Here is a 14,298-nt window from a genome sequence, read left to right on the forward strand (position 1 = left end):
CCAGTGGGCTTTGATGCGATTGCCACGGGCTGCCACACTAATTGGCTTAGTAAAAAAGGGGGTGGGGAGCGGAGTTAGTGCATAATGGCCATTTACCCTGTGTCTGTGTATGGCCGTTTGGTGGAGGATGGACAGGGGAGGGCTTCAATGGCTGGGAGGGTGTAGATGGGCTGGAGTAAGTCTTAACAGAGATTTCGGCAGGTGGAACCCAAGCATAGTACCGGGTAAAGCTTTGGATTCTTGCCCAGAAATAGCTAAGAAGAGAAAAAAAAAAAAAAAATATTTTTAAATTGAATCAGGTTGGGCAGACTGGATGGACCATTCGGGTCTTTATCTGTCGTCATCTACTATGTTATGTTACTATGTGGGCACCTAATTTGTGGTGCACTATATAGAATTAAAGACATTGTGTTTAAAATAGTTTTAACTTCTGTATCTAATTTCAGTTATTGCTTGATATGGCTTGGTTATAGCTGGTAAATACCGCCCTTCATCTTTATGGGGAGAAATTATCTTTCACTGGCTCCAGGAAAACAAATATGAAAACTATTTCTCTAACCTACATACATCCTGTCTGTCCCTAGATCATACTAGATTTTCCCTATTCTTCCATAAGGTCACTTTTTATACTTTTTTTTTTTTTTTTAATTCTTGGAGAAGACAGTTTATGGAATGTGTTCTCATATGTTGTGGCATCATCAAACCAAACCACTACAAATACCATCAAGAGATAGCTTCCTTATGGGAAAATGACATCCTGTTGACTGTATATTTTTGTAGACGTATTGTAAATAATAATAGCAGCAGGAATTCATTCACACCACATTGACACAAAAGAGAACAGTTGACAAAATCATAAAAAGACAGAGAAAAAATAAACCTCAATTGTGGGTTGCCGGGACTACACAAGTGCCCTAAGCCCCCCACATCATCACGGGTTTATAAAAAAACTCCGTACAAATATAAATCACTTTCATACTTTGAAGTATTTTCTCAAAAGGATTTTCAAAAGATAAATATCAAAAGTTTCAAAATCTTTAGTGATTTAAATGACAACGTCCAAGGTCCATTTTGAGAGAAGCCAGCCTTCCGTTATGTTGCTGAGAAGCGTGGAAGTAACCTATTGAATATGGATCCCCTAAAGTAGCCTGTTTTCAAGCGAAACAGAAAGTCTTTTCTGTCGGGACGAAGATTGATTTCACCTTCAGATGAGTGATAGATTTTCTTAGAGATTTTTGATACTTGGGTTTTACAGCTACGCTACTTAACCATTTTGAATTGCTTACAGCTGAGCTGATTGCCACAGTATAGTGAGTTTAGGACTTAATCACTTGTTTATAAGACATTTTTGGACGTTGTCATTTAAATCACTAAAGATTTTGAAACTTTTGATATTTATCTTTTGAAAATCCTTTTGAGAAAATACTTCAAAGTATGAAAGTGATTTATATTTGTACGGAGTTTTTTTATAAACCCGTGATGATGTGGGGGGCTTAGGGCACTTGTGTAGTCCCGGCAACCCACAATTGAGGTTTATTTTTTCTCCGTCTTTTTATGATTTTGTCAACTGTTCTCTTTTGTGTCAATGTGGTGTGAATGAATCCCTGCTGCTATTATTATTTACAATACGTCTACAAAAATATATATTTTTTTCTTTATTGAATACGATTGTACCTCTACTATATTGAGTTGATCCTGTTGACTGTGCCATAAAAGCAATGCTGATGGCCATATTTCTTGGCATGCTATTAGTATGTGCAGCACAGTAAAAGACACTTCAGGAAGGTTATAATGTCCTTTTTGTAATCAATTGGAACACAAGGAGATTATGTGACCTCTTCTGAGTCACCCAGTGAGTGAAGACAATGTCTCCTGCTTCCCAGCTCTATTGCACTAAAGTGAGAGTCAGCTCACTTGAAATTCAGTGGTTTACCCTTTATGTACTCAACACCCCCAGTTTTCTTTTGTAAATTGTACAACAATGAAACATATTTTAACCTTGATAAACCATTTCTCCATGCATTAATAATGTTCCAAAGGTGATTCTGATGCTTCCATCCAGCTATTTCCAGCCCACCTTTCTCAGAATACATGAAGGCCCAGAAACACACTACAAACAGGCTCCATAAAGTGGATTTTCTGATTTCACTGAATAAATTTAAGCCTTGCAACCAGTCTCAAAGTAGGTAATACCATACAATATGTACAGTAAAGAGACAACAGAAAGTCCAAAGTGTGATCTTGAAGGATCAGAAACTTTACAGCTGTGGCACAAGCAATGTGGGAAGAAGGGAAGAGTAGATTCTCACTATTGAAGGGAAGGCCATGTGTGCAAGCAAATGAAGAAAGACGACTTTAGAGGAGTGCCTGTCAAGGCTTCTCGTAGATAACCGTTTCCACCACAAATGTGTTTTCAAAGTGACGGATACGGCTGCAGTTCTCAGTCTGACGTTTGTTCATACCTAGAGGAAAGAGAGGAAAAAAAATGACTTTAGGTGCACTATCTAAGAGCACTTAAAAGAAATGAGAAAGGGGGGGAAAATATATTTAGTAGGTCTGAATGATGAAATTTCAAACTGATACTGGCAAGGAGCCCCTGAGCAACACAGAGAAGATCTGCCAAGAGCTACTCTCATCTTCTTTACTTCACAAAAAAGACTTAGTTGGGAAGTTATCAATGTGGGCTACCAATAAGACATGTTATTTCAACCCCAATGATTTGTAACTAGGTCTCATTACATAAAATGGAACCTATGCAGTGTGAGCCCGTGGTTTTAAAGCGGGGCTGCACAGCAGGGAAGGGCGGCAGAGAGCAGGAGAGTAAATAATTGCCTGTTTGTTAGCTATGGCTCTTCGGGGCAGGGACTCGTCGGGGCAGTGAACTTGTGTCAGCAAAAGGGACTCTCCTGGCCCGATCTCTGCTCCGACTCTCCAGCAAATCTCCTGCCCCCAACTCTCCAGCAAATCTCCTGCCCCAACTCTCCAGCAAATCTCCCGCTCCAATCTCTGCCCCAACTCGAGCCCGTGGTTTTAACCCACTCTAAACCCGTGGGTTAAAACCACGGGCTCCCGAGTAAAAAGTAAAAAACAAAACGCGGACATCAAATGCATGCGCAGACCATCTACAGGCAAAGTAGATGGTCTGCGCATGCGTCTGGATCGCTGGAGAGCGATCCGTGAAGTCGGTGGAGGGCGTTTTCCGATCGTCCCCATTTGAATATAGGCCCGTTGGAAATGAGTCGGCCTGTGTCGGATTGGACTGACTCGGCCAAGTTAGTGAATCTAGCCCTTTGCCCCTCAATTTGGCAGACTCAAAGAATATCTTCTCAAACAGTTTAAAATAGGGATCTCGAAGTCCCTCCATGAGGGCCGCAATCCAGTCAGGTTTTCAGGATTTCCCCAATGAATATGCATTGAAAGCAGTGCATGCACATAGATCTCATGCATATTCATTGGGGAAATCCTGAAAACCTGACTGGATTGCGGCCCTCAAGGAGGGACTTTGAGATCCCTGGTTTAAAAGGAAGATCTCACCTGGCAATTTATTACCCTGGAGATGTATTCTTAACAACAGGTCTGAAAGTTTGCTGAATTGTGTTAAAAAGTTTAATATTAAGTAATTTAATCAAATGAGCCTCAAGAGTCCAAAGCAGGACAACACAGTCCCTGCTATTCACAAATCGTTATAGTCAGCTCTTTTGCGATCATGTGCTTATCATAGGCTCCTCTTACAGGCAGGGAAAAACAGCGCAGTAAAAAACTCAAAACCTGTGCTTAAAAAACCCCACACCACAGAGCAAATAAAGTCTTAAATCTTCATAAAGCACAAACAGCAAAACTGGACGTAATTCAGATATCTTAAGCATTGTCTGTGCATTTCACATGTCCTCGGACTATATGTGTAATTCAATTTGTCGCTATACACTAGCGGCCAACAATTCCATGATCTCCTAACACGAGCTTTGTTTTGCGGGAAATCCACTGCTTCAGGAGAGGAAACTTAAGTAAAGTGCAAAATAAATACTCAGATCGATTGAAGCATGGATGTCGGAATTTAAGCTGAAACTAAATTCCAAAGAGACAAAATTCTTCTTTGCTTCACCTCGACAAACACCAGTTGACTCTTCCATAACTTTAAATGCCATATATTACCCGATCCATTCTTCCATTAAAATTCTAGGAGTTACCCTCAACCAAAATCTAACGACGAAGAACCAAGTTGATACAGTAGTTCGTAAGAGTTTCCAAATGTTATGGAAATTGCACACTCTCAGAGTGTACTTCGATGGCTCAGCATTTAGATTACTGGTTCAGCCTTTGATGCTGAATCACTTGGACTACTGTAATGTTGTTTATCTTGCGGGTGTCAAGAAAAATAACTTTAAGACTGCAAATCAATCAGAACGCCATGGTCAGGCTTATATACGGATTGAAAAAGTTTGAACATGTAACTCCTTTCTATTGTGAACTACATTGGTTGCCAATAGAGGCATGCATCATCTTTAAGTTGGGCTGTATTTATTCTAAAGTTACGGTTGGTCAAGCTCCATCCTATTTAATAGATGCATTTACAATTGCCACTCAGAGGCATTCCTGAAAAACTCACGCTCTTTTCAGTGGTCTCACAATTCTCTAACCGGCGCCTGTGACATGGACCCCCTTGCATAGGAAATAAATGGTAGACATATTTTAGAAAAAAAAAAGTCAACTACCAGCCACTGCCATGTTCAAGATCTGAGAAAGTAGGGTTCCTGCTTCTATTTCAGTAATGCGTTGAAAAGTAGTGCTAAGGGTTTAATTTCAAAGGAAAGTATTTGTGTCAGCAGAGTCTGAGTTCTGACAGCAGAATTAAGACAGAAAAAAACAGGGGAAAATAAATATAACAGAGAGTCAAGAGGAGAAGGAATGTTATGCCTATGCCTTTTCCCAGATCTTCAAACAGCTTTCTGGCCCAAATTCTGTAACCAGCGGCTAATGTTAGGCACCTATTTTGGAGGCACCCAATTAAGCTTTTTAATCAGCAATAATTGAAACTTAGGCGCCTATCAAAAAAAAGGGATTCTGCAATAAGGCGCCTCTAAAAATTTAAGCAGCCTTCAAAAAAACAGGTGCTATGCAAGTTAGGTGTGTGCATGGCTACGTGTTAGGCATGGCTACGTGTTAGGTGCCTTGTTGCAGAATTGCTGCTCTTAGAGTGCTTAAGCGCTCACATAGGCCCCTATAGTTGTGCCTATTTATTGGGCGCCTCCAAAATAGGTACCACTCAGCGTGATTCATTAAACAGCACCCGGTCGCTAGTGCTGTTTAGCACTTTTCTACATCGAGACAGGCAGTCCCGCGGCTGCCCGATCCAGCCAGCTGAGAGGGTCCTTGGGAGAATCCTTAAACACGGTCCAGCCGCGAGGGAGCCTGTCGCTAGTGCTGTTTAGCACTTTTCTACATCGGGACAGGCAGTCCCGCTGCTGCCCGACCCAGCCAGCTGAGAGGGTCCTTGGGAGAATCCTTAAACACGGTCCAGCCGCGAGGGAGCCTGTCGCTAGTGCTGTTTAGCACTTTTCTACATCGGGACAGGCAGTCCCGCTGCTGCCCGACCTAGCCAGCTGAGAGGGTCCTTGGGAGAATCCTTAAACACCGGTCCAACCGCGGTACGCGGTCGCGAGCCCCGGGTCGCAAGCTGAAGGGGCGTGGCTAAAGGGGCCTGCCCCTTTTGAGCCCCTTCGGAGCCCAAGAGGAGTAGGGAGTAGGGTTATCGACTCTTCAATATGGGCAAGAGGAAGTCCAAAGCAATACCATCTGCTGGAACAACGGGCCCAATGGATCGCCATCTTATGGTTCCCATTTTGCCACATGCTGAAGAACAGGTAACTCCTAATATTCAAGCTGTCTCTTTATCCTCTGGGGAACCAACACCACCTCCTCAATCATCATATTCTTCACGGTTAGAAGAATCTCCTTCCCCTTTTAAGGAAGGAATAACTTCTTCTTCCCCTCAATTATCTTTATTATCTGGACTGGAGGTTTCAGGACAATCCTTGGAGCAAGCTAAAGAACTAATCCCAGTACAGATGATTACTGGGCAAGGCTCGGACGTTCCCCCCAGGGATAAAGTGATCACTCTAAATGATGTTTGGCTTAGCATTAACAGAATAGAGTCATCTTTACAAAAAACCGTTTTGAATTTATGTCAATTTTCATCTGATACAATAGTAAAAATCAAAGAGCAAGATATTAAAATTGGAGAAACAGCTGTGAAGTTTGAAAAGCTAGATCAGGCAGTAGGTACTTTACAAGCTAGTGCTGTTTCCAATATAAAGGATAGTATGATGATACATGCTAAATTAGAAAAAATGGAAAACTCTATCAGGGCTAAAAATCTTCGCTTGTTAAATTTCCCAATCACACATTATCTGTCCCCGATGGAGCTCTTGAGAATGTATTTGAAGGAGATATTACATTATACTAAAGTGGAGACTTTTGAGGTTGATAACCTCTATTACATCTCAAGAGACTCCAAGGAAAGGGCAGATGAAGGTGAAATGGATAAAATAGTGTCACCTGATAGTTTGAATGTATCACAGTTTTTGGAGTCATCTAAAGACATAATAGATAAGCGAGCAACTCTTCTCGTGACCTTCAAGACAGAGCTTGAAAAACAAGATATCTTAAAATTATATTTTTTGAAAAAACAAGAGATGTTTTGTGGTCAACGGGTGATAATTTTCCCAGATGTCTCCAGACAAACTCAGTTTAAAAGGAAACAGTTCCTTCAGCTAAAGCCCGAGGTTTTGGCAGTTGGAGCTACTTTCTTTTTGAAATTCCCATGCAAATGCCTTATTTCGTATGGAAGTGATAAATATGTGTTTTATGATCCAGTCCAGTTGGAAGATTTTATTAAAGAGAAACCTTTGTTTAAAGTTTAATTTCTAATACTGACTTTATTTTTGGAGGATGATGTATAATATATATAAATGCCATTTGCCTGTAACTAGATCGTAGACAGACAGATTTGATATTTTATTTTTTAAAATACTGGCGACCAGTGATAATGTGAACTAGGACATGGTTGATTAATTGCCTTATATGTTTTGTTGTTCTTTATATGGAATTTGTATTTTAGTGGTCATTCATGAATATTTGTTATTAAGGCATTGTAACGAATAATCAAATAAATAAAGAATTAAAAAAAAAAAAAAAAAACCTGCACCCAATTTTACTTAAATTGTGCTGAACAGTACATATTTTGGTGCCTAACTTTTGGGCGCTTCTTATAGAATTTGCCCTTCTGTGCCTTCCTTCCCTACTGAAGTGTAGGGACGCCATTCTGAAACAGTGAATATCAAAGGGAGGCTCAACGAAGAGCTTTACAATCTGGAGGGCTTTATACCCCAGATCAGTTATATGGAACAGGAAATTTCTCCACTATTTCTCAACAAGGTGTATTTCCAACAGAAACACAGGGAATTAGGAAATCAGTGTGTCGATCTCACCCTGTTTCAGAATGGCGTCCCTACACCGAAGGGTAACATTGTTATCAATAATTAAACAAAAGCTTGAACAAGATTGAAACATCTACTCTGGCAGCAAATGTAGCTCTTACGTCTCCTTGTGGTCCTGCGCTTCAGCCTGTAGGTCTCTCTGCCATTGCACAAGTGGTAGATGAAGAAGCCCAGTTGCTCCTTGTCATTCACTTGTTCTGTGACGATCATCTCCTCCTGGATTATGTAAGTCTGAGGCAGGTAGGTTCCCTTCTGTAAATATAGTTATTCAGAAAAGAAATTAAGGAACAGAACAAACTGATTCAAAATTTGAAGCCATATTTTTGATCAATCATAGTAAGATTTTTATCGTCTAGAACAGAGGTGGGCGACCATGGTTCTTGAGGTCTATAAACAGTACCGTCGCATGATTGTCATACAATTGGCAGTCATTTTTAAGGCGGCCTTTTTCAGATGGCGCCATTTATAGAATCCGGGCTTAATTGCGCATTTTAATTTACAGAAAACTGCAAATATCGCATACAAAAAGACTGCACTGAATCACACAATGTAATTCTTTAAATCCAGTCAAAATATAAATCTGCATAAAGGAAGGGGAAATTTGGTGTATTTCACTACATTCCTTCGGGTTTAATACCTTTAAGTTTACAGTACTAGCACCATGCACGTAATAGTTATGATTATCCCCTGGATTATATATATGCACCCAAAGTCGCATGCCAAACTTTAGGCGCTTGCTAAGTTGCGCTCCACTAGTGCACTGCGATACTCAGGAAAACAGAAGGGAGGTGGGACTGGAACCAATGAAGGAAACTCAAGAGAACAAGAGCACCCTAAGTACAAATAAAAAAGCCAAAAACAGAAACTATTACTGTTGGGGGATTCCATCATCAGAGGCATTAACCTTGGAGCACAGGGCGAGTGACCAAAATAGTGAAATGTCTTCCAGGATCCTCAGCTACCAGGAGTTCCAGGCAAATACTGACTATATTTAAGGAAGAAACTAAGGATTTTAACACTGATGTTGTTATCCATCTGGGAACAAATGACCTGGCCAACAACTCCACACTTGCAGCACAGAAAGCTTTTCGGGAGCTTGGTGAGGGCGTGAAACCTTTTGTAAAGACTTTAGCTTTTTCTGAAATACTGCCTGCATTTGGAAAAGGAGAGCAAAGAGTGAAAAACACAGAGGACTTTAATAGATGGCTTAGAGCCTGGTGTCATCAAGAAGGCTTCAGGTACATAGGAGGATGGGGAAATACATGGAAGGGCAAGAAGCTATATTGCACTGATGGGCTACATATTACTACAGCAGGAAAAAGAAACCTTGCAGAGAAATTTAGACAATATTTTTCTAGGCATTTAAACTAGGTGGGGGTGGTGTATATACGAAGGACAATTATAGAGACCACCCCCGGTAAAAGAAAAGATGTGATAGTAGTAAAGGCTGCAACATAAGCAATATCAGCAACTCATTTCTTAGTATTGCAACGGAAAGTGAAACGACACAAAAATCCATACGAAAAAGGAGATTATCGCTGAAAAATAGCTGGAAAGCGATGACCACAAATGCTCGCAGTCTAAGCAACAAAGTTCATGATCTGCAAGCCCTGATATTAGAGGCAGATCTAGATATTGTTGCTATCACAGAGACATGGTTCAGTGAATCACATGGATGGGATGCAAACATACCGGGATATAATCTTTTTAGGAAGGACAGAGATGGTCATAAAGGTGGAGGAGTAGCTCTCTATGTAAAGATCAATATCCAAGCGACCGAAATGCAAGGGACCTGGGGAGAGGAAGAAGCGATATGGATTGCTCTGAAAAGAGAAGATGGAACTTCTATCTACGTGGGTGTAGTCTACAGACCTCCGACTCAATCGCAGCAAATTGATAAGGATCTGATTGTGGATATCCAAAAGTTTGGAAGGAAAGAGGAGGTTCTGCTGTTGGGAGATTTCAACCTGCCGGATGCGGACTGGAATGTTCCGTCTGCGGAATCGGAAAGAAGTAGGGAGATTGTGGATGCCTTTCAAGAGGCTCTGCTCAGACAAATGGTGACGGAACCCACAAGGGAAAAAGCGATATTGGATCTGGTCCTCACAAATGGAGAGAGTATCTCTAATGTTCGAGTGGGTGCTCACCTGGGTAGTAGCGATCATCAAACGGTTTGGTTTGATATAACGGCTAAAGTGGAGAGCGGCCACACGATACTTAAAGTCCTAGATTTCAAATGTACGGACTTTATTGCAATGGGAAAGTATCTGAAGAAAGAGCTGTTAGGATGGGAGGACATAAGAGAAGTGGAAAGACAGTGGTCTAAGCTGAAAGGAGCGATAAAAATGGCTACGGACCTTTATGTGAAGAAAATCAATAAAAACAAGAGAAAAAGGAAGCCGATATGGTTCTCCAACCTAGTGGCTGAGAAAATAAAGGCGAAAGAGTTGGCGTTCATGAAATATAAAAAAACCCAAGTAGAGGATAGCAGAAAGGACTACAGGGTGAAACTGAAAGAAGCCAAGAGAGAGATACGTTTGGCGAAGGCACAGGCGGAAGAACAAATGGCTAAAAATGTAAAAAAGGGAGATAAAATTTTTTTCAGATATATTAGTGAAAGGAGAAAGATAAAAAATGGAATTGCTAGGCTAAAAGATGCTGGGAACAAATATGTGGAGAGTGATGATGAGAAAGCAAATGTGCTAAACAAATACTTCTGTTCTGTGTTCACAGAAGAAAATCCTGGAGAAGGACCGAGATTGTCTGGCAAAGTTACACGAGAAAATGGAGTAGATTCTGCGCCGTTCACGGAAGAGGGTGTTTATGAGCAACTTGAAAAACTGAAGGTGGACAAAACGATGGGACCAGACGGGATCCATCCCAGGATACTAAGGGAGCTCAGAGAGGTTCTGGCGAGTCCTATTAAAGACTTGTTCAACAAATCTCTGGAGACGGGAGTGATTCCTGGGGATTGGAGGAGAGCGGATGTGGTCCCTATTCATAAAAGTGGTCACAGGGATGAAGCAGGAAACTACAGGCCGGAGAGCCTCACTTCAGTTGTTGGAAAAATAATGGAAGTGTTGCTGAAAGAAAGGATAGTGTATTTCCTTGAATCTAATGGGTTACAGGATCCGAGGCAACATGGCTTTACAAAAGGTAAATCGTGCCAAACGAACCTGATTGAATTTTTTGATTGGGTGACCAGAGAGCTGGATCGAGGACATATGCTAGATGGGGAGAGTGTGGCGCAGTGGTTAAAGCTCCAGCCTCAGCACCCTTTGGTTGTGGGTTCAAACCCACGCTACTCCTTGTGACCCTGGGCAAGTCACTTAATCCCCCCATTGCCCCAGGTACTTTAGATAGATTGTGAGCCCGCCGGGACAGAGAGGGAAAACTGCTTGAGTACCTGAATAAATGTATGTAAACCGTTCTGAGCTCCCCTGGGAGAACGGTATAGAAAATTGAATAAATAAATAAATAAAAAAAATAAATTTACTTGGATTTCAGCAAAGCCTTTGATACAGTTCCTCATAGGAGGCTGTTGAACAAACTTGAAGGGCTGAAGTTAGGACCCAAAGTGGTGAACTGGGTCAGAAACTGGCTGTCGGACAGACGCCAGAGGGTGGTGGTTAATGGAAGTCACTCGAAGGAAGGAAAGGTGACTAGTGGAGTCCCTCAGGGTTCGGTGCTGGGGCCAATCCTGTTCAATATGTATGTAAGTGACATTGCTGAAGGGTTAGAAGGAAAAGTGTGCCTTTTTGCAGATGATACCAAGATTTGTAACAGAGTAGACACCGAAGAGGGAGTGGAAAATATGAAAAAGGATCTGCAAAAGTTAGAGGAATGGTCTAATGCCTGGCAACTAAAATTCAATGCAAAGAAATGCAGAGTAATGCATTTGGGGATTAATAATAGGAAGGAACCGTATATGCTGGGAGGAGAGAAGCTGATATGCACGGACGGGGAGAGGGACCTTGGGGTGATAGTGTCCGAAGATCTAAAGGCGAAAAAACAGTGTGACAAGGCAAGTGGCTGCTGCCAGAAGGATTCTGGGCTGTATAAAGAGAGGCGTAGTCAGTAGAAGGAAGAAGGTGTTGATGCCCCTGTACAGGTCATTGGTGAGGCCCCACTTGGAGTATTGTGTTCAGTTTTGGAGACCGTATCTGGCGAAAGACGTAAGAAGACTTGAGGCGGTCCAGAGGAGGGCGACGAAAATGATAGGAGGCTTGCGCCAGAAGACGTATGAGGAGAGACTGGAAGCCCTGAATATGTATACCCTAGAGGAAAGGAGAGACAGGGGAGATATGATTCAGACGTTCAAATACTTAAAGGGTATTAACGTAGAACAAAATCTTTTCCAGAGAAAGGAAAATGGTAAAACCAGAGGACATAATTTGAGGTTGAGGGGTGGTAGATTCAAGGGCAATGTTAGGAAATTCTACTTTACGGAGAGGGTGGTGGATGCCTGGAATGCGCTCCCGAGAGAGGTGGTGGAGAGTAAAACTGTGACTGAGTTCAAAGAAGCGTGGGATGAACACAGAAGATTTAGAATCAGAAAATAATATTAAAGATTGAACTAGGCCAGTTACTGGGCAGACTTGTACGGTCTGTGTCTGTGTATGGCCGTTTGGAGGAGGATGGGAAGGGGAGGGCTTCAATGGCTGTGAGGGTGTAGATGGGCTGGAGTAAGTCTTAACAGAGATTTCGGTAGTTGGAACCCAAGCACAGTACCGGGTAAAGCTTTGGATTCTCGCCCAGAAATAGCTAAGAAGAAAAAAAAAAAAAAAAAAAAAATTTAAATTGAATCAGGTTGGGCAGACTGGATGGACCATTCGGGACTTTATCTGCCGTCATCTACTATGTTACTATGTAACTTAATTCATTAACGAGTCCTTAACTAGCTATAATTGGGTGCTAACAACAAGTTATTTCAGGTAAATGGCAATTAGGATTTGTGTGTACAACTAACAGTGCGCTATTCTACAAAGCTCAGCGCCTACTTCTCATAGCGTATATCTGAAAAGGGGCTGTGGCAAGGGCCATATTAGAGGCATTCCAAAAAAATTGCATGCAGAATAGGCCTTATTGCGCTTAACTTGGGTGCTGGTATTTACATCAGGTTTTAGCAGGTGTAATTTCAGTGCCCAAAAGATAGGCACAGAACCTGCGCTAAATGTTATCCTATATAAGGAATAGCACTTAGGCCCAAATTCTGTAACGAGTGCCTAAAGACAGGTACCTATTTCAGAGGTGCCCCTAGATAGGCGCCTATCTAAACTGAATAACAAGCTCAATTAAGCTTTTTAATCAGCACTGATTGAAACCTAGGCGCCTATCAGGAAAGCGCGATTCTGTAACAAGGCGCCTCTAAAAATTTAGGCGGCCTTCAAAAAAATAGACGCTATGTATGTTGGGCGTGGCCGTGGCTACCGTGTTAGGCACCTTCTTACAGAATCACTGCTCTTAAGCGTGCTTAAGCGCTCGCATGGACGTCTAACTTTTAGTTGTGCCTAGAGCTGGCCTATTTAATGGGCCCCTCCATAAGAACATAAGAAGTTGCCTCCGCTGAGGCAGACCATAGGTCCATCCTGCCCAGCGGTCCGCTCCCGCGGCGGCCCATCAGGCCCATTGCCTGAGAAGTGGTCTATACCTATCTATACCCTTCAATCCTTTTTCTTCTAGGAATCTATCCAAACCTTCTTTGAAACCATTTAATGTTTTCTTGTCTACAACAGCCTCTGGAAGCGCGTTCCATGTATCCACCACCCTCTGAGTGAAAAAGAACTTCCTAGCGTTTGTTCTAAACCTGTCCCCTTTTAATTTCTCCGAGTGCCCCCTCGTACTTGTGGTGCCCCTTAAATTGAAAAATCTGTCTCTGTCTACTTTTTCTATGCCCTTCAGGATCTTGAAGGTTTCTATCATGTCTCCTCTAAGTCTCCGCTTTTCCAGTGAGAAAAGTCCCAACTGCTTCAATCTGTCGGTATATGGGAGATTTTCCATTCCCTTTATCAGTTTAGTTGCTCTTCTCTGTACTCCCTCAAGTACTGCCATGTCCTTCTTGAGGTACGGCGACCAGTACTGGACACAGTACTCCAGATGCGGCCTCACCATTGCACGATACAGCGGCATGATGACTTCCTTTGTCCTGGTCGTAATACCCTTTTTAATGATACCCAACATTCTGTTTGCTTTCTTTGAAGCTGTGGCGCACTGCGCCGATGCCTTCAGTGTTGCGTGTACCATCATTCCCAGGTCTCCAAAATAGATACCGCTCAGCGTGATTCACTAAACAGCACCCAATTGTGCTTGAATCATGCTGAACGGTGCCTATATAGGTGCCTAACTTTTGGGAACTTCTTATAGAATTTGCCCTTTAGTGCTGAATTCTTTTGGCACCATTTGTGTATTCCTGGAGGACCAGACAGTCAGGTTTTCAGGATAGCCCTAATGAATATGCATGAGAGAGATTTGAATATAATGGAAATGACAGGCATACAAATTTGCTCCATGCATATTCATTAGGGCTATTCTGAAAACTTGACTGGTCAGTGGTCCTCCAGGACAGAGTTGGGAACCACTGTTCTATAACATAGTTGGGCACCATGCTTAGTAGGTAATTTCAAGGACCATACTGATGGGGAATTTGAGGTGTCCCAGAACCTCAGAGTGCCAGCAGTAACGAGGGAGAAGCAGAGCTCAGTAAAACATCACTGCGCATCAGAGCCATGCTTTTTGCAGCTTTTTCTAAAGCAGGACCACCACAATTTGTGCAATGCTGGCAAAATGCTGGATTGACCACTAG

General features: G+C 42.1%; 1 protein-coding gene across 1 annotated transcript in view; it reads right to left on the minus strand.

The window, feature by feature from the left end:
• Positions 1 to 1,575: 1,575 nt before the first annotated feature.
• ITM2C (integral membrane protein 2C) overlaps positions 1,576 to 14,298 on the minus strand; it is a 117,270-nt gene continuing 104,547 nt past the window's right edge. Inside the window, exons 5-6 of the mRNA XM_033959171.1 lie at positions 7,598 to 7,748; positions 1,576 to 2,462 (exon numbers count right to left, since the gene is read on the minus strand). Coding sequence (XP_033815062.1) covers positions 2,371 to 2,462; positions 7,598 to 7,748 — 243 coding nt within the window. The 3' untranslated portion in view covers positions 1,576 to 2,370. The remainder of the gene's footprint in view (positions 2,463 to 7,597; positions 7,749 to 14,298) is intronic.

Source organism: Geotrypetes seraphini, chromosome 9 (assembly GCF_902459505.1).
Source record: "Geotrypetes seraphini chromosome 9, aGeoSer1.1, whole genome shotgun sequence".
Lineage (NCBI taxonomy): Eukaryota > Metazoa > Chordata > Amphibia > Gymnophiona > Dermophiidae > Geotrypetes > Geotrypetes seraphini.